The sequence below is a fragment of the Neoarthrinium moseri genome, assembly GCF_022829205.1.
Source record: "Neoarthrinium moseri strain CBS 164.80 chromosome Unknown scaffold18_Wmoseri_CBS_16480, whole genome shotgun sequence".
NCBI lineage: Eukaryota > Fungi > Ascomycota > Sordariomycetes > Amphisphaeriales > Apiosporaceae > Neoarthrinium > Neoarthrinium moseri.
Window position 1 is genome coordinate 263,572 of NW_026055132.1, and position 17,838 is coordinate 281,409.

The 17,838-nt window shown below is 54.0% G+C and overlaps 6 protein-coding genes across 6 annotated transcripts; 4 read left to right on the plus strand and 2 right to left on the minus strand.

The window, feature by feature from the left end:
* Positions 1–657: 657 nt before the first annotated feature.
* On the minus strand, positions 658–2,777 carry JN550_005696 (uncharacterized protein; the record flags this gene model as incomplete). Its single annotated transcript, XM_049317352.1, has 2 exons — positions 658–2,044; positions 2,104–2,777. The coding sequence occupies 2 exons, from the start codon at positions 2,775–2,777 to the stop codon at positions 658–660; spliced, it is 2,061 nt and encodes a 686-aa protein (XP_049172318.1).
* Positions 2,778–3,243: 466 nt separating this feature from the next.
* On the plus strand, positions 3,244–4,897 carry JN550_005697 (uncharacterized protein; the record flags this gene model as incomplete). The annotated part of the gene is made up of 2 exons (XM_049317353.1): positions 3,244–3,457; positions 3,522–4,897. 2 exons carry the CDS (start codon positions 3,244–3,246, stop codon positions 4,895–4,897), a joined length of 1,590 nt encoding a protein of 529 aa, XP_049172319.1.
* A 2,148-nt stretch (positions 4,898–7,045) lies between these two features.
* Positions 7,046–9,166, plus strand: JN550_005698 (uncharacterized protein; the record flags this gene model as incomplete). The annotated part of the gene is made up of 9 exons (XM_049317354.1): positions 7,046–7,392; positions 7,535–7,706; positions 7,759–7,775; positions 7,828–7,934; positions 7,989–8,356; positions 8,407–8,533; positions 8,585–8,704; positions 8,754–8,945; positions 9,006–9,166. 9 exons carry the CDS (start codon positions 7,046–7,048, stop codon positions 9,164–9,166), a joined length of 1,611 nt encoding a protein of 536 aa, XP_049172320.1.
* Positions 9,167–11,318: 2,152 nt separating this feature from the next.
* JN550_005699 (uncharacterized protein) lies at positions 11,319–12,419 on the plus strand (the record flags this gene model as incomplete). Its single annotated transcript, XM_049317355.1, has 2 exons — positions 11,319–11,355; positions 11,419–12,419. The coding sequence occupies 2 exons, from the start codon at positions 11,319–11,321 to the stop codon at positions 12,417–12,419; spliced, it is 1,038 nt and encodes a 345-aa protein (XP_049172321.1).
* A 569-nt stretch (positions 12,420–12,988) lies between these two features.
* Positions 12,989–13,693, plus strand: JN550_005700 (uncharacterized protein; the record flags this gene model as incomplete). Its single annotated transcript, XM_049317356.1, has 1 exon — positions 12,989–13,693. The coding sequence occupies one exon, from the start codon at positions 12,989–12,991 to the stop codon at positions 13,691–13,693; it is 705 nt and encodes a 234-aa protein (XP_049172322.1).
* Positions 13,694–14,306: 613 nt separating this feature from the next.
* Positions 14,307–16,311, minus strand: JN550_005701 (uncharacterized protein; the record flags this gene model as incomplete). The annotated part of the gene is made up of 3 exons (XM_049317357.1): positions 14,307–14,450; positions 14,518–15,848; positions 16,008–16,311. 3 exons carry the CDS (start codon positions 16,309–16,311, stop codon positions 14,307–14,309), a joined length of 1,779 nt encoding a protein of 592 aa, XP_049172323.1.
* Positions 16,312–17,838: the final 1,527 nt, after the last annotated feature.

Below are 17,838 nucleotides of genomic sequence, written 5' to 3' on the forward strand. Positions count from 1 at the left end.
CCAGGATTGTTCAAGTGCCGCTTAAAGTCAGCAATGTAGTGATATCGTGTGCTCCACGTTGGAGACAGGGTATCTAGCTGGTATAGGTAGAGGGAACTGAATGAAGAACGTGAAGTATACCACAAGTCACGTAACACGACCTTGAACAGATATCCAGATGGGTGTAAATTCTGATCTACCAAGTACGATTCAACCACGTACGATGCAGGGGTCATTACAATCTAGAATCCGCTCTGTCGAATGCCCCGGAACCTTAAGGAGCTCAGTCGCAATTGATAGTAAATAAAGCGCTACCCCTAGAAGTCTAATATGTTTGTCAATTCTGGTCATACCGCTTGAAAGAAGCTGATTCGACCGTCTCGGAAGCGGATTAAATTTGGGTATTCCTCTCTTCGCCCTTCCTCTACTGGCTAGAAGTATTAAACTAGTTAAGTCGTACATCGCAAAGTCTTAAAGCGATATAAAACGTCGACTCATTGCAGAAGGTAGAAAATACAAACCATGCAGCTTTTTGCACGCTAATATATTATAAGTATGGAATATTGAATTCCTCACGGCGTTTCTCGATGACGCTTTTCGCTTTATACTCGCTGCACGATTCATCATGCAGACCGCATCTAAGCAGGACACTTAGACAGAAACAATGTAGACAGTACCCTAGTAAGCCTCGTTAGCTTTAACCCGTCCCAACGCCCTCCTCTTATTCAAGTCGTCCCTTAAAAAGACCAGTTCAGCTCTTCCGTTCTCGTTGACCCTGACACTGACAGGTTCCTCAAATGGCACCGCCGTCTCTATTCCGACTGTCGTGTTGGTGGTGGCCGCCACCCCAGGAGGTTGTGAGTGAAGACCCAACATTAGAAGCTCTGCAAGCGTGTCCCACGATCTTCCGACGTGACCCGTGGCGAAGGTATAAAGAAGATGAACGACCGCGACAAGGGCGTATATGGACACGACGATGAGAGACAGCAGGACCGGGACGCCCGAGCTGTTGTAACCGTAGCCTTGGCGAAAGCTCTCCACCTCGAGTTGGTAAAGGTTTCCAGGATCGCTCCAGTTGGTAGATGTATAGAAGAAGACATCATTGTGTTTGGAAAGAATGTTCTTGTTCGCCTGAAAGTAGGCCTTGGTTGCGTCGTATTGTACCTGGGACATGGAGAGCGTATCCGCCTCTTGGTCTTTGTACATGGGATCATTATGGACTGCATGCCATCCAATAGGCCCATACTCGATTCGTGGCACTGGAGCAGTGTTTGCCAAGGCTAGAGCGAAAATTCTTTCTAGTGGCATGGAGGCAATGTCCGGCTGGTATTCCACGTAGACGTCAACTACCCTGGAAGCCCATTCGCTAGGGATCCTGATCAGTTGGGAGTCGAATTGTTGGCTGTCTGCAGGAAGCATTTCGGCGTTGATTAGCTCGTCCGAGCTCAGACTTAAAGTGCCGTTCATATTTGTCTTTGCCCATACGGCGTCGATGATGCAAGATTCGGACCTGACGGTGGCGTCCTCGTGGTTTGTCTCCCCTCCTTCTAGCAGAAGTCCTTTAACCATCAATATAGAGTGGTTGGATGCTGCTGTTGGTGCGTCGTTCCAAGCTACCGCGATTGTATTGGTCGTTGCATTATCAGCAGTAACTGACTTGATGATGTCGACGAGGTCTGCAAATGTAAGGTTCGTCGCCTCAGGGCTAATATCACCAAACGTAACATAAACGCTTTTAGGATCGTCTGTGCTGTTCAGCCACTGTCTCTTGCAATCTGACTGCACATAGGGTTGGAAAGTGGTCGCTCTGGCGAACTCCCCCATCTCAGCATTTGTAAGTTGGCCTCCGCTGAAGAAAGTCATGCCCGGAAATCGCATTGCCTGTGACACGAGAGTTGCGGCCAGGGTTCCTACGCCTGACATGGGCGAAGGATTGGGAAAAAACAGCGGTGTGTTATCATAAGACGGTATCGTTCGAATCAAGTTGGTTGCATCGGTGAACTGGAGGTCGTCGTTCTTGTTTCGGACAATCTGGTACAGCACATCTCGGAAAGCATCTTCATTCCTGTAGCGGTATTAGCAAGGGCAGCTCGACTTGATCTGGGCCACGAAATATCAACATACGTAAGGTTCACGCCTTGCAATTGAACATGGCCTGGGAATATGGTCGCTTGGTCATCTAGCATTTGAAGGTAGTGTCCCGTGGTGTAGTCTATCGGTCGTGGAATAAGCAGGACAGCGATTGACGGACCGACTAGCGATGCCAAGATCAGCATTGCTGCTATAGTCAGTGCTATAAAAAGCCTTTGCCATAAGCGGGCATGCTTGGTAAGAAGGCTTCCCCAGAACTCCAACGACCAGAGATACGTGACATCAGTAACGCTGTACGGTCCCAGTAGGCTCCCTAAAGGTAGCCCACTATCCTTGAACAGCTGATAGCGAACGATGCTCATCATTATTATTCCCAGGGAAGCCTGCATCAGTATTTCCAAGATCTTGGCGGCAAACTGCAGGGCTGTGAGCACGGTAGCGGACGGGTCGCCCCAGTACCACGACTTGATATTGAGAACTATGAAGGCCATGACTACGCTCAAGGGAACCAGGTGAGCCATGGACTGGATCAAAGCTACTCCGCGGTCGTGGTATAGAGCCACTTTTGGCTTCTCTCGGGGATGGCGCCATTGTCCAAGGACTTGCAGGCGAGAAAAGCGGATTAACACCTGAACGTAGTAAAAGACACTGTTTAGAAACCGTCTTCCAAAGAACGAAGCACGGCTTTGAATGAGTACTGGCTTCATCGGGAGCTGCTAGTTGGGCTTGTTACTTGTAATTGTTCCACATGCTGAAAGTGGACGAGAAAAGGGAACACGAGACTCCGCGCAGGCTGCCTGAAGCCACAGTAAAGAGATGTCTGCCATCAATCCTGGGCGGTGCTGTGCCGCACACCACACCCCACGCTAGGCGCCAAGCCCCGAAGGAAGGCACACCTGCGCTTTGATCGGTCATGGTCATATGAGGACTCCTACGCACCCGTTTCTGCGATGGGATTATGACTCTGTAGACTGGACGAGGGCTAAAGTGGTGGAGGCATATGTGGTAACGGGCTGACATATCATGCATGTTCAGTGCGAGGGGCACGTAGTAACGTCGTCGACCTTTTCATGACCTAGCCTAGCGACGCAGCACCGCCCGCGCCTTTCTGCCTGCGAATCACAGCCACGATCGCTGCGCGTTGTCGAAATCATCGAGAGCACCGGGCGACCGATGAACGGAACTCTACTCGCCGGTCTGCTCTCCATGCTTCCTCTGACTGAACTACCCACTTCCTTTTCACGGCCACGTCTCAGACCTCTCGCGCGCAAAGTCCTGCCGCCTGTCAGCAATGCATCTGTTCTCCTGTCCACCAGAGCTCATAGAACTCATCTTCAGCCAAATTGTCCTATCGCGCGTGATGCCACGTGTTATGCGGCTCCGGCTGGTGAGTCGTATGTGCCTAAGCGGACCCCTCCAGTATGGCAAGCGTCTCACTCACCACTTTACAGGCCAATTCAAGGAAGGCATTGACGATGCCGTTCGTCGTCTACGCCTCTTCAGCCAGCTCCTTGACACTCCCTTTTCGGCCCAATACTTCCTGAGGTCCAGACGGCCGTCTCCCCACAATAAACTCGCTTATATCGACTCGTATTTGGTACACCAGGCATCGCGGGCACGCTCCGTAACGTCTCCGCTTGGGCGTATTCGCCATGCCGCGCATGCTCTCTGTGAAGAGGTCGGAGATACTAGCATGGAAGCTGTTTTAGCGTGCACCGGATCGCTTATCGGTCTCGCGGCCACAACGCATTCCCGTGAGCTCCTTCAAGAGCCTGAATGCGAGTGCTCTCAGTCCGATCTGCAGGCGGACCTCTGCGTTGCGGCTATATACCTTGGCCCGAAAGCCTACATCGAGCGCCTGATTGCGGACGGCGCTCAGTTCTGCAACGAAGATAGGAGACGTAACGTACGCAGTAGTATCTTTGGCGACTCTTTTCACGTCGCCACGGTCCGGGGGAGCCTCGACATCATTAAGCTCCTCCTCTCATGTAATTCAGAGTACAGAGAGACTGGTACCCCTCTGTTTGTGCATCAACGCGAAATTCTCTTTAGCGCTGCCGACCAAGACCACCGAGAATGTCTCGACTTTGCCCTTGGTTCTGGGGCTTTCAAGATACCCGAGGAAGAAACACAACGTATGAGTAGAGGGAGTGTCGTCATTCTTAGGAGTGCACTGTCTGCTACGCCATGGCCGGCCGCCTATGAGCGAATAGCAGCTATGCTAGGGCCTCGCGATGAGATGTTCGACTCACTGTTGAGGGAGCCAGCCGTCTGGCTTGCTCGTAAGGCCGGCTCTGGTAGATCGGAAATGGTACGATACTTTCTCGAGAAGGGCGCGAAGCCAAACCATGTCAACTCACATCGAGACACGACGGATCGCCGCAGTTACAAGTACAAGCCTCTGCTGACAGCGGCTCGCAAAGGCCACGTAGACATTGTCAAACTTCTTCTCGATGCCGGAGCAGATCCCAACTGGTATGCACCCCAAGACTCCGCGTTGATGGGAGCAGTCTGGCATGGCACAACTGCTGTGGTGCAACTTCTGCTAGACCACGGCGCGGACGTCAACGAAGGCTATCCGCCCCCTATTGTCCTGGCGGTGTTCAAGGAGCGCTTAGATCTATTCCGTCTGCTCCAAGAACGCGGGGCAACCCTTGACACACCCGAGACTGGTGGCTGGGCTATGGCGGTCGCAAGGTCCCACGGGCTTTGTTCGATGCGGGACTTGCTAATACGCGAAGGCGTGGCTAGAGACATGGTATTACACCGCGTCGGGTGTCGCGGCGAGTTCCAGTGGTGTTATAAGCGCTTGTGGCCTGAACGGTAACTAAGGTGTTTTTCTCCTTGTCCGGTCGTGTAATTTTCTTGTTGTTAGCGCATGTATTCTCTCAAGAATGACTATTTATCACCCAAGTTGGACATCTTCTTGCCATCAAACTCGCCTGTTTTGAAATCATAAGATAGGAAAACTTGATTTGTTAGGAATCCATCGTGGAAAATATACACTTGCCAAAATTCCAATCAGGGCTCTTATTCAGACAAACAATGCGTTCTGTCTCTGAATATTAATTTTCATCGTTACTTTTTATTCGCTCTAGCCTTTTAGCACATTTCCACCGGATCGCACAAGCCTTGTATTCAAACGGCATCAATGAGTGTTACAGGAATCCTGCTCTACAGCGTGATATTCGGTGTGATCTGATTCTTCTCGCTCGGCTGAGCACAATAGAAAGCAAGTCGATTGTCCGGAATTGAATCTGGATGGTTCACTTGACTTATGGCATGCACGGCAGTCACTTCCCAAGAGATCATGAATGGAGTGACAGACAAACATCTACGGCACGTTTCACGCTTCTCTAATCTGAACTGGCGCGGTTTGCAATTTTAGCTCCATACACCATTCTCTAAATCAATCGGTTGGATGAGCTGCCAGGTCAGTCGAAAAGGCTGATGGGAGACGACGTAAAGCAGAAAACGCCAAAGGAACCACCGACAATGGTCTATATTCGGCCTTTATAGAAGCCGCATGACTAATACTTGAACCTAAGCCTAGGGCCAAACCTAAATCATCTATCATCTCGCAGATTAAGTGCCAGTTTGTGGCTACACTAACCTCGATGGTGATTTACAGGTAGCTAATCATATGCGACACTGATAGTTTGGAGGCATTGCAGCACTAGCAGTGGATGGTCGTTGGATGACTCCATCGCTTCAGTGTCTAGAGGCCCGCCAGAAGGACTATGATCAATGAGAGCTAGGAAACTGTCTGTAACACGAGTACATCACCGCACCTGATCTCTGATGATATCGTATAAGCTCACGAGAATTGTCACACCTCAGCCGAGGCATCCGCATCTGCACTTAATCATCGTACTCAAGTAGTCGAGGCTCGCAAGGCAACTGGTGATGACATGCCATTCGTCAACGGCAGACTCTAACGCAACTGCGATTCCTACGAGGCTTGGTAAACCGGCTCAATCTTCACGTTGTGCTCCGAAGTTTCAGAAACCAACATACACTTACTGTGCACGCTTGGATCAGTATATTCGCCTAGGGCAGCAATGCAATGAAATAACCGGCAATGTTAGCGGCCATTAGCGGCCATGTTCTCTCCACGTATAAAAGCTTTGCAAGAGAGAAAGGTAATGCTGTGTTTTCTTTGGAGAAAAAGGTGTGCTCTTAAATGGAGATGATAAAAGCTTACTTATACATGTAATCATTTTATCCCTTTGAGCTACTCATAATAATAATCACACTGAAACGCATGTAAAGAGAATCAGATTTGATAATAATAGTTAAACCTTGCCTTTATGTATAACTTTATTCTGGCATGCCATGCATCTCTCTTAACGCATCCCTCTTGATGCATCCCTCCGCCGACACCGTTACTTCGCAAGCGCCGAGAGGCACGGACCCTGTGCTATCAGACAGGGAATGCCCTGCTTTCTTTCAGCCACGGTAGGCAATATTGATACCACGACCAACACGGAAGATACTTTCGTTGTCATTCCACAGATGTAGCTCTACATAGCGGTTGACGGTCACAGCCAACTAGCATACCGCGTTGGGGCGATGCAATTGATTCACACCCACGGATGGAATGCCACAATGGAAGCCACCGTCCACGCAAGTTGCAACGAGCGAGAGAAGGTGAAGGCCGGCCAGGCAAGCGTCACCGCAGTATTAGAAGCCAACCTTGCCAACCACTAATTGGTGACCAGCATTCTAACTTACAACCTCCTTGCTCGCCGCAAGATCCGTAAACAGTCTCTGGCGGGCATTTCTACGCATGTAGCAGAGATGCGCGACACACAATAGAACAACCACCTACTAGCGTGTCATCGTCAATGCGTTCTCTGGCAACAGCTTGAAAGCCCCGTAACACCACGGCGGCTCATCTGTTACGTGCACCGAATCAGGCTTGCTTGGGTGCCTGTGTGGAGAGACCCGAATCGCTGCCAGCCCGTTGTCCTCCATGAACAAACGCTCCCTCTTCATACCTCGTGTTTGTGTTGGAATCGTGGCCATCACTCTGTACACATTCATTGCAGACGAAAGCTACTGGATCAACTTCAACATGGGCTCTGGAAAGAGTCACGTTGACATTCTTACGGCTGATGTCAAACAGCTGGAGCGGCTACTTTGCCAAGGCAAGGTGACCAGCAGCCATCTTGTCAAGCTCTACCTTGGACAGATCGAGAAGCATGATGGTTACCTGCATGCCATGATCCAGATCACGCCCAGAGAAATTCTCCTTAAAAGGGCTCACGAACTTGACGCTGAACGCAAGGCAGGCAGGAAACGTACGAGGCCCGCTGCATGGTATTCCAATCATCATTAAGGCGAGTAGTGACATCATCCATTGGACGATCTCGAACTGAAACTTCCAAAGGACAATATCGGCACGCACCCGAATTTGGGCTTGGAAACGACGGCGGGAAGCATGGCACTGAAGGGTGCCAAGGTCCGCCAGAGCGCGACGATTGTGGACATGGTTGGTGTTCCAGGGATTTTCTTTTATTTTGCTTTATTTATTTGATTATATTTCTTCTCCATCTTTATCAAAGAAGCTCTGGCTCATGGATGATCAGCTGCTTCGAAATGGTGCCATAATTCTTGGGAAATCGAATCTCAGCGTAAGCTTCATGGCCAGGGCGATCGGAAACGCAGTAGCCTGACATTCTACAGGAATTTGCCAACTGGCGGTAAGGAGCGTTAATACTTAATGGCTCTCGGGTCCAAACTCATGCTATATAGCGGCATCATGCTCCCAAGTGGCTGGTCTGCGGTTGGCGGCCAGACGCAATCGGCTTATGTTCTTGGCGGCGTGCAATACAACGATGGCAAAGACGGCCACAGTGTAAGTAAGCCCAGAATAGCGGATGGTACATCGACCTGACTGCCAAAGAACCCCTCAGGGTCGTCTTCGGGATCTGCCGTCGCTGTATCTGCAGGATATTCGCCTGTCTCCATCGGTACTGAAACAGATGGCTCACTGATATGTCCTGCTGGGAGAGCTGCCCTTTACACCATCAAGCCAAGCATTGGCCTTGTCCCACAGGATGGTATCGTCCCAGCATCACTACTCTTTGACACCGCTGGCCCAATGACAAAATCTGTCTATGATTTGGCGATTTTGCTTGACGCAATTTCGGACCCTGCTGAGTCCTTCACGTCGAGCATCACGCGCTTGTGGAGCGATATCTCAGTCGGGGTCCTCGACCCTACACTTTGGAAATTTCCTGATACTTTCATCAAACCTATTCCTGAAGCGGATGAACAGATAGTTAGTATCGTTTGTTCGAGAATTTACTTGGATGCTTATTCCGTTGCTAGCTTCACGACATTACCGGTGCATATGCCACCATAAAGGCCAAGGCCAAGAATTTTGTCGATAACGTCCCTCTAAACACCATCGATTCGCTCGGGTTTCATGGGAATAATAGCGAGATCACGGTTCTGAGTACGAAGTCTTCAGATTGACAAGCATGAAGCGGCCACTGACAAGTCTCAGAAACGGACATGAAGAAGCTCTTGAATCAGTACCTCGAAGACCTGCCGGAGAGCAAAGTGCGAAGTCTCCAGGATGTCATCGACTTCAACAAGAAACATGCTGAGCAGGAATTACCCCCTCGTACGTTCTGCATGGATGCTGTTTCAATCATTCATACTGACTTGCGCAGATCATGCCAACCAAGACTTCTTCCTTCAAACTCAAGACCAAGAGTTATCGAGCGAAGAATACAAAAACACACTGCAGCACTTGAGACACGTGACGCGTGATCAGGGCATTCACAAGATCTTGCAGGAATATGACCTCGACGTCATTATTGGCCCAGCTGACAGCTTCATCACCTCGCTTGCGGCCGGAAGTGGTATGTATAGACAAGAAGACCATCATGGCCTATGGATCACGCATGAACTAAGTGATTTAGGCTATCCCGTGGCCGGAATGCCACTCTCATATCTGAAGTTCAACGGTCGACCGCTCGGATTTGCAGCACTCGCGGGGAAGAAGCAGGATGCATTATTGGTCAAGGTGATGAGTGCTTGGGAAGCTACTTTTCCCACAAGAAAGCCCCCGCAGCTCGCATAAGATAGCCGATCACCTGAACTTCAGACATATGAGGTAATCCCACTTGGCATCCTCACCATTAGACCATGTATACTCGCCCGTGCCCACCAATTCCTCATAGATTGTATCCTCTTTTTCGCGCAGTTTGCGGCCTCTGGCGATGTCGCCGTTCGAAATGCAGGCTTGGGACAGCTTGTTGATCACACGGGCATACTCGCCCTGGTATTCTCTCGCACTCCTACCTACGCAATCACGCGCGCCTCGTCGAGAAGGTTACTACATTCTTTGTTTAGTCAGCTAAGAGACGTATATTGATGCCTAACGGAATATACATTGCTTTCCATGTGTTTTCCTCATGGGAGTTTGATATTTCCCATGTAGTACAATGCTGCCGCTACCCATGGTGTTTTATCTGCAGAGTACTTCGCGTAATTGAGTTAAAATCCTTCATTTGGTAGTCCAAGTCTTCCATCTCACTAAGCCATTCCACATGTGACATTTTTCACCCAGTCACCATGCTGTATGTTATAACTTTACAAGGTTCTGAGTAGATTAGAAGTCGTGCTTAACTGTGAGACCTCTGTAGCTACTCCGCTTACTCGTGTTCTTAATGGAGGCACCAGGTGCTTTAATTTAAGTGACTCGTGAGGTTCGTGCCAAGGAGAGCCTGCATTAAAATACTTTATCAAGTCTCTCAACTTATAAGGTTTCTGTCAGGCACCAGATCCATGAGAGTAACGGACTGGACTGATGGTTGTGAAGTTGGTCTATAATCCGAAAGTTCAGGAGTGCCCCATGCGGCAGCGAAGTTCCATATTACGGGTCTAGGGCGGGCCCTATAAGGAGACTTGATCTTATATGCACCAAAAAGGACAAGAGGGTTCACCAAGGAGAAGATGACGCAGAGAACAAATTTGCGTGCAAGGTCGGTATCGATTCGAAGCTGCAATCTGGCGAAGGTTATCTTGGCTATTTTCTACTATACTTGCGGAGGCAACGGGAGCTTCCTACTCGAGCATGAGAAAGACTATACCGATAACCAGATGGCATTGATTGTTGTTAGGTCGCTTACCAGGATTACGATATCCACCTCACTTGCCAGCAAGTCTACCGAGGAGGACTCCGGTAAGACGAAATTGGGACTCAACGCCACCCTCACAGGATCAAGTTCCCATTCAACGGGATCACGGGTTGTTGGCACAAGCTGCATGAAATCGCCTCACCGCACCGGATCCAGCGTGAGCGGCGCGACCCCGCGACGTACCGCCATTGGATCCACAGCAAGTGACGTTGCTCCGTAGCGTATCGGCACGCCGTCGGAGAGACGATGCGAGGCTGTAAGGAATGCTGTGAGGAATGGTTCCGACTTGCATCTACCATCGTTGCGAAGGCGCCCGGCAGCAGGATACACAACACGGGTTGTGTGGTAGACTTTCAAAAAGAGCGTGCGCTCAGTTCGGACGAAAGCCGTGCCGAGGCTCGGTATTCGTCCGACGCGTCGAACGGGCTATCCGACCAGCTTCCGTAGAAAGACCATCACTCTAAGCGCAGCGATGATCCAACGGCCGAGTTCCTTTGCTGTATCAGCGGGTCGGTCAGTTAAGTCTGTCAATATCGCAACCTGGAGTTTCGTGTTACTCCCGACAAAAACTCCAGCGCGCAGTACTTAAGGTCAGCTTGCAAGCTGTATAGCCGCACCCTGAATTGAGATTGAACCCACTGCTTGGTCATCCATAGTATATACGTGCCAAAGATTGCGACCCGAGTCAAAAGAGGTCTGATATCAAGTTAATTATCAGTTCATAACACAACATGGCCCAGTTTTCAGCGCTTCGTAGTGACCACGCATTCTCAACAAATCAAAGGGATACTCTCAACCTTAATAATGCCACATTTGGGGTATTCATTTACCTCCCCGTTCGGACATTTTAGTCTGAGTAGCAGGGGGAAATCCATGGCTGGGGTATACTCTTCCCAAAGCGGTACTGTGGGTGTCCAGCGTCATGATTCGTCAGTCGTGGCGACTAGCATGAGCGGCAGCGTGACGCTATCCGCTTGCGGGGAAAACCACGCTGCCACCCCTCACGGAAAGCATGGAAGCTCAGTGGTCGTCAGACAATCTAACGCTATACTCTCAACGACAATCAACACCCACTGACTCGTGCCGATAAACATGTCCGGGAAAATCGGCGTTGCCATCATCGGCAGCGGTAAGGAGTTGACCCACCTACCCCCTGTTGAAGCCGCTGGAATTGCTAACAGAACCACCCCAGGCATCTTCGTCAAGGAGCAGCACCTGCCGGCCGTGCAAAAGTCCCCTGACCTCGAGCTCAAGGCCATCTACTCGCGCTCGCTCAAGTCCGCCAAGAGCGTCTCGGAGGGCCTGTCGGATGTGGCGCTGTACAGCGAGGACAGCGGGTCCGAGTCCTTCACGGACCTGCTGCACCGCAGCGACATCCGGGCCGTCATCATCGCGCTGCCCATCCCCGTGCAGCCGACCTTCATCAAGGAGGCGCTGCGGGCGGGCAAGCACGTGCTGGCCGAGAAGCCGCTGGCCAAGGACGTGGCGGCGGGCCGCGAGCTGATCGACTTCTGCCGGTTGCCGGACGTCACGCCGACCTTTGGCGTCGCCGAGCAGTTCCGCTACCTCAACGCGTACCTGCACGCGGCGTCCGAGGTCAAGGGCTTGGGTCGCGTGCTGGGCGTCCAGCTGCGCATGCACGCGCTGGTGCTGCTGGGCGGCAAGTACATCGAGACGCCGTGGCGCAAGGCGCCCGAGTACCAGGGCGGGTTCCTGCTGGACGGCGGCGTGCACCAGATCGCGGCGCTGCGGCTGGTGCTGGCGGGCGGCGGCGTCAAGGTGCGCAGCGTGAGCGCGCACACGGCGCAGCTGCAGCGCCACCTGCCGCCCGTCGACACGGTCGACGCCGCGCTGGCCCTGGACAACGGCGCCACGGGGCTCGTCAGCATGTCGTTCGGCTCGACGTTCAAGTCCAACGAGCTCGCCGTGGCGTGCGAGAACGGCACCGTGACCGTGGTCCGGGACCGCGTCACCGTGACGCGCGTGGGTGGGGAGCCCAAGGTGGAGGACAAGGTCAACGAGGAGGGCGGCGTGGCGACCGAGGTGTTTGCGTGGGCCAAGAGCATCCTCTCGGGCAAGCAGGATCCTCAGCAGAGTCCTGAGGAGGCGCTGGCGGATCTGGAGCTGCTGGAGGCTATGCTGACGAGTGGTGAAAAGGATGGTGCGCCGGTCAAGCTGTCGTACCAGATTTAATGATGTCACGCATCACTGGTGTGGGTTGGCCAAGTAGTATAGCTGGTCAAAGTCTTGAGGTTTAGTCTTCCGCCGGCTGGATACTCATCCAATGAAAAGTTTAAATAATGGCTCAGTAATTATGATCAAGGCGCTTGGATTCTCGGTGGTCTTGAGTTGTTCTGGGTGGGAATCACGTTGAGACATCTATAGTGTAATAGTTCAAGCTGTGGCAATCAGCACGCCTACCTGAACGAGTTGACCCCACATGAAAGCAGATTCGTTCAACTTACTTGTGCTTTAGAATACTTCTCGCTCCTATATCGACATATCTATACCATATGACACAGTGCCTTGTTGTTGTGCACCACCAGCTCAATTCCGACCGGGAATATCTCCTTTATAGCCCCCGAGGCATTCATAAGGACAAGGAATTGTTATCCCGGTAAAGACGTAGCCCGAGGCTTATAACTCAGCAAGGAAGCAAAGCCAGGCAACAGGGCCGGCCCATCGCATCTCATTATAGACTACCTACTGGCGGAGCGAGGAACATAAACACCACGCCCTTTATTTCTCCCAACGACGTCACAATGAGCTCGCCCAAGTCCGCGGCAGAAGGCCTCACGAGCGACAGAGAAGCCCAGCCCACCACCACCCCGACGCTCTACTTCGCCTACGGCTCCAACCTCTCACCCACACAGATGCAGTCCCGGTGCCCGGGCTCCGTCCCGCTGGGCCTGGCTCGGCTGCGCGGGTGGTCGTGGCTGATCAACGCACGGGGCTACGCCAACATCGTGCGCGCTCCTGCACCTTCATCGTCGTCTCCACCTTCCCCTTCACCAGCAACACCGGCACCAACGACAACAACAGTCCGAGGGAAAAGCCCCAGCGGTGGCGAAGACGCCACCGACGAGCCGCTCGTCTACGGGCTGCTGTACCGGCTCGCCCCGCGCGACGAGGCGACGCTGGACGTGTGCGAGGGCGTGCCGTGGGCGTACCAGCGGGCGTTCGTGGACGTGACGCCGCTGCTGCTGGAGGAGGAGGGAAAAGAAAACGGCCGCCCCATGAGCGAGACAGCGGCAGCGCCGGTCCGGGCCCTGGTGTACGTGGACGGCGCCAACGTGACGCCCGGGCGCGCGCGCGACGAGTACGTGGGCCGCATGAACCGCGGCATCCGGGAGGCGGGCGAGCGGTGGGGGCTCGATGCCGCGTACGTCGAGGCGGTGATGCGGCGGTTCATACCCGGAGATGGGCAGACAGCAGAGAAAAGGGGCAAAGGGGGTGGGGTGGGTTGAGGGCGCTGGCTGGAGGTGTTAAAGGAAGGGGATGAGAGACCAAGCTCTCCCTTGTGCGGTGGCCGGGTAAGGGGGTTTGCGCTAAAGTCAAGACCACGAACGAGTTGTCTATAGATAAAGGAAGATCTCATCTCATGGATGCATTTACAGCCAAACACCAGCATCGTCCAGTATGGCCTCGAATACAGTAGCAACAGCGGCAGAATCTCAATTGATGTAACAGGGCCTCGACGCTACCTGGGCAGTAAAGGGGGTGCCGAGCAGTGTTGAAAGGCATGCCATCCGAGACCACTCGACTCCGAACTGTAACCCGCAAGCCCCAGGTGCCAAAAACAAAAAAGATCTCTGTGCCATATGTAGGTAGTACACGGTGGGGTTCCCGGATATGCCTGCTGCCCCCCGGGTTCTTAGGTTTGCTCAAACCCCCTGCTCATCGCATATTCACAACTCGATGCTCGTTGTTCCCCCGTCTAAATGGTTGGTGTGACACTTTGCCCAACGTCCCTCGCCGAGTCCTGGTAGACATCACATCGCTCGAATTAAGAAAGGCCTGGCCGGTTTGCGAGGCCCCCCTGCGGTTTCCAGAAATACACAAGCCCCTAGCGGCTTAAATTTACATGCCTTCGAAGTCACCACCGAGGTCGTCCTCGTCCAGGTCTCCCTCCTGTATCTCCTTGGCCATCTCACGCTCGCGTTCCCGAGCCTCCTGGGCATTCTTGAGCTCTAGGCGATGTTGGTTCATGGGGAAGCGCATGGCCTGGTGAAGAGTAGAGCGTTAGCAATGTATACATGTTTTAAATGAGCCAAGCCTAGATAAAACTTACCTTGACGCTCTCGTCATGCAGGGCTAGACAAGCGCGGATACGGTCGTGGAAAGCCTCACCAGGCTCCCTGGTGGCGTAGACATCGCCGACCTCCTTGCTCTTCATGAAACCCCTCTCGCGGTCCAATGTGGCCTCGATCACGCCGTCCCGGATAGCCTTGGCGACGATGTACTCGGCACTCTCCTCACTACCAAGGTGCAGACGGATGCAAATGTCGCGGAGGGAAATGCGGCTGTAGCTCAGACTCATCATACGGATACCGGTCTTGATGACGTTCTGACGCAGGCGGAGGATCAGGGAGTAGGTGCCGTCGCGGCGGAAGGTCTCGGCGTGGTCGGCAATGTTGGTCTCAAAGTCCTCCAAGTTGCCGACGCGCACGGCCTGGACAAGCAGGAAGTAAGGGTGCAGGGCCTGCTCCATGTTGGCCTGGCGGAAGGTCGATCTCTCGGGGATGTCGCCCATCAGCAACTCGACGACGAGCAGGAGCTTGGTGGCGGTCTGGGAGAAGCCGAGGGCACACGAGCTTGCGGGGGCTTTGCGAGTGGCGGCCGTCAGATGCTCATGCGCCTCGGTGTATCGCAGCTGGATAGCTCGGATGCGGCCCAGGTAGTACAGGAAACGGGCGACCTGGTTGTTGGCAGCGTTCTCGGGGGACTGGGTGTGGGACACGAGCAGGTCGGCCTGGGAGATGTGCGAGGTCAGGAGATAGCTGCGGAGAAGGAGGACGATGACGGTCGCCTGGGTGTCGACATCCTTGCGCAAGACAGCAGTCCGCAGCGCCGCCAGCAGTGTAGGGCGGATGGAGACGATGGGGGACTGAGGCGAAGGCGGCAGAGGAGCAAGCTGCTCGCAGAACAAGGAGTAGTAGAAGTAGACCTTGGCAGAGAGCGAGTCGAGAGTACGGCGGTTCAGCGACTGGATGCGGTCGGTGAGGTACTTGGAGAACCTGGCGCCCTGCTGGTACTGTTTCGAGTCGAACAGATGCACCTGGGCCAGGATGCCGAGGAAGATATCGATCTCGGGGATGGGGTCCCGGGCTTCCTTCTCCTTCTTGCCGTTCTTGGCCGGGGCCTTGGGCTCGCTGTCGATCTCCATCTCGGGGCCGGGCTGGCGGCCCAGCGGGGTGCTCTCCTTGCCGACGGCAGCCAGCAGCTGCTTGGCCACGTTGGCGGACGGGGAGGAGGCCGGCCATGACTCGGAGACGACCTGTGCGAGGATATCCGGGGTGAGGCGCTTACGCAGCGACGAGATGGACCGGAGGGCTCTGAGGGAGAATCTGGCGTCGAACAGAGCGACAGCCCGGTCTAGCAGGGCAAAGTTGCTCTTGATATCTGTAGCGAGGGCAGTCAGCAGCAAGGCCAGGGCATGGTGGTGGAGAGAGGTAGACCCATAGGGCGGATGGACGATGGAGCTTTTTGATGATGGCGTCGCGATGGACCCGGGGCGGGCTTTGTCGTCATCATGGCGATCATCAAGGGGGGTTCACGTACCTGTGATGGCTTGGGTGACGGGGTCGACCTTGACCTCGAGGTCGTCGGGCTTGTCGGACTCGTCCATGGCGACATCGCCATCGGCGTCGGCGGGGGGCGGTGCGGACGACTGCTTTGTGTTTTTCGAGGGGGGCACGACGACGGTCATGTCCTCGCCCTCCTTGGCGCCCTTCTTGGGCTGGCCCTTGCCCTTGCCCTTGAGCGACGACTTGTCGTCCGTCATCTCGACGTCCTTGGTCTTGTTCTTGCGGATGCCGTTCTCGACGGGCTCCTTGCCGTTGCGTTGGGGTGTTTTGCCGGGCATGCTGTGTTGGAAGGTTGTGGAGCAGCAGCAGCTGGGGGGGCCGGAGGTCAGCTAAGCTGCGACGCGGCCGATGTCGATGGGTGGATGGACGGATAGATGGATGGATGAGAGTGTGTGGGTGGACGGATCGATGTAAGGCAGCTCTGTCGAGACTGAGGGTAGACTGGGTTGTGGGGCGGGACGGACGTGGTCGGTGCCGTGGATGGGCGATGATGACTGATGTGAGGATGGATGATGGTGATGGTGGATGATGGAGTGGCAGCTTTCCGGTCGGCACGCAAGGCACGCACCGCACACACGCACGCACGCGCTCGCTCGCTCACTCACTCGTTTGCTGGTCGCCGGTTCTGGCTGCTGGCTTTGCTGGGGTGCTGGGCCGCTGGCGCTCGGCGATTGGGGGCTGCGGGCTGGGCGGGTTCAAGGTTGCGCTACGCTTGTGGTGGTGGTCGCTGCCCTCCGGCCTGTACTGCAGCTATCAGTGCTATCGGGCCCTACAAAGATTGGGGCGAGGCGAGCTGTCTGACTGCCCTGGGGCCTGGCTGGCTGTCCCGTCTGGCTTGCTCCAAGCTGCTAGCAATGCGATGCTAGGCCCAGTCCTGCGTAGTCACGTTTTAAGGTGTCGCTGGGGCTTGTCGGCTGGGGCTGCTGGCGGCTCTCTCTCTGCCCTTCCCTTCCCTGGCCTTCGATCGAGCCTGACCCACCACCACCTGCGCACCTGGGCAGAGAGCTCGACGGGACGAATCGAGTGCGACAAGGACCAGTACAAAGGACACTTAAAAACCCGTCTACAGCCGCGTGGAGGGCTCTCTGGGTTTGTTAAAGGGCAGCTCGTGTTCAGATTGTACGGAGATCACGTTACGGAGAGATGGAAGGGCATGTATGGAGAGGGCGAGAAAGAGAGAGAGAGAAAAACAGATCCAAAGTCACAAGCTGTGCTCGTCCGAGTGATGTGATGCAACGGTCCAGCCCAGCCCAGCCCCAGCTCAGCGCTATCGAATTCAGTGCACACCTGCTCGCTACCTTAGGCCGCCTGATGTCCAGTGTCTCTGCCAGGCCAGCTCCAGTCCGCCCAACTATATTTGCTCGATTTGCTCGTCACTGAAGGGGCAGCGGACGGCGCCCAGTTGCAGCCAGCCAGCCAGCAACGGAAGCCCAGAGATAAACATCCGTGGAAGCACGCCAAGGCCCCAGACTCGACCTCAGTACGAGCAAGGTACTTTGTGCGCAAGGGCTCGCTACATCCCAACCAAGGTACTGCTCTCGTACCCTCACCACACCTCAGAGCTGCCGGCCTGTGGGTCGACAGCCGCAAGTCCAGCTCAGAAAAAACGGGGGACCCTGAGCATGACGTTGGCAAAATGCTGCCTGCCTGACTGCCTTTTTGGTACGAACGAGAGCTTGCCTAAACACCGAGACACCGGACGGCCGTATAGCACACTATCTACTTATGCGTACCATCGGCAAATAACTAATTTGGTCACAAGAAACTGGAGTAGCTAAATACACAACTTCAAAATCTATAAGAAA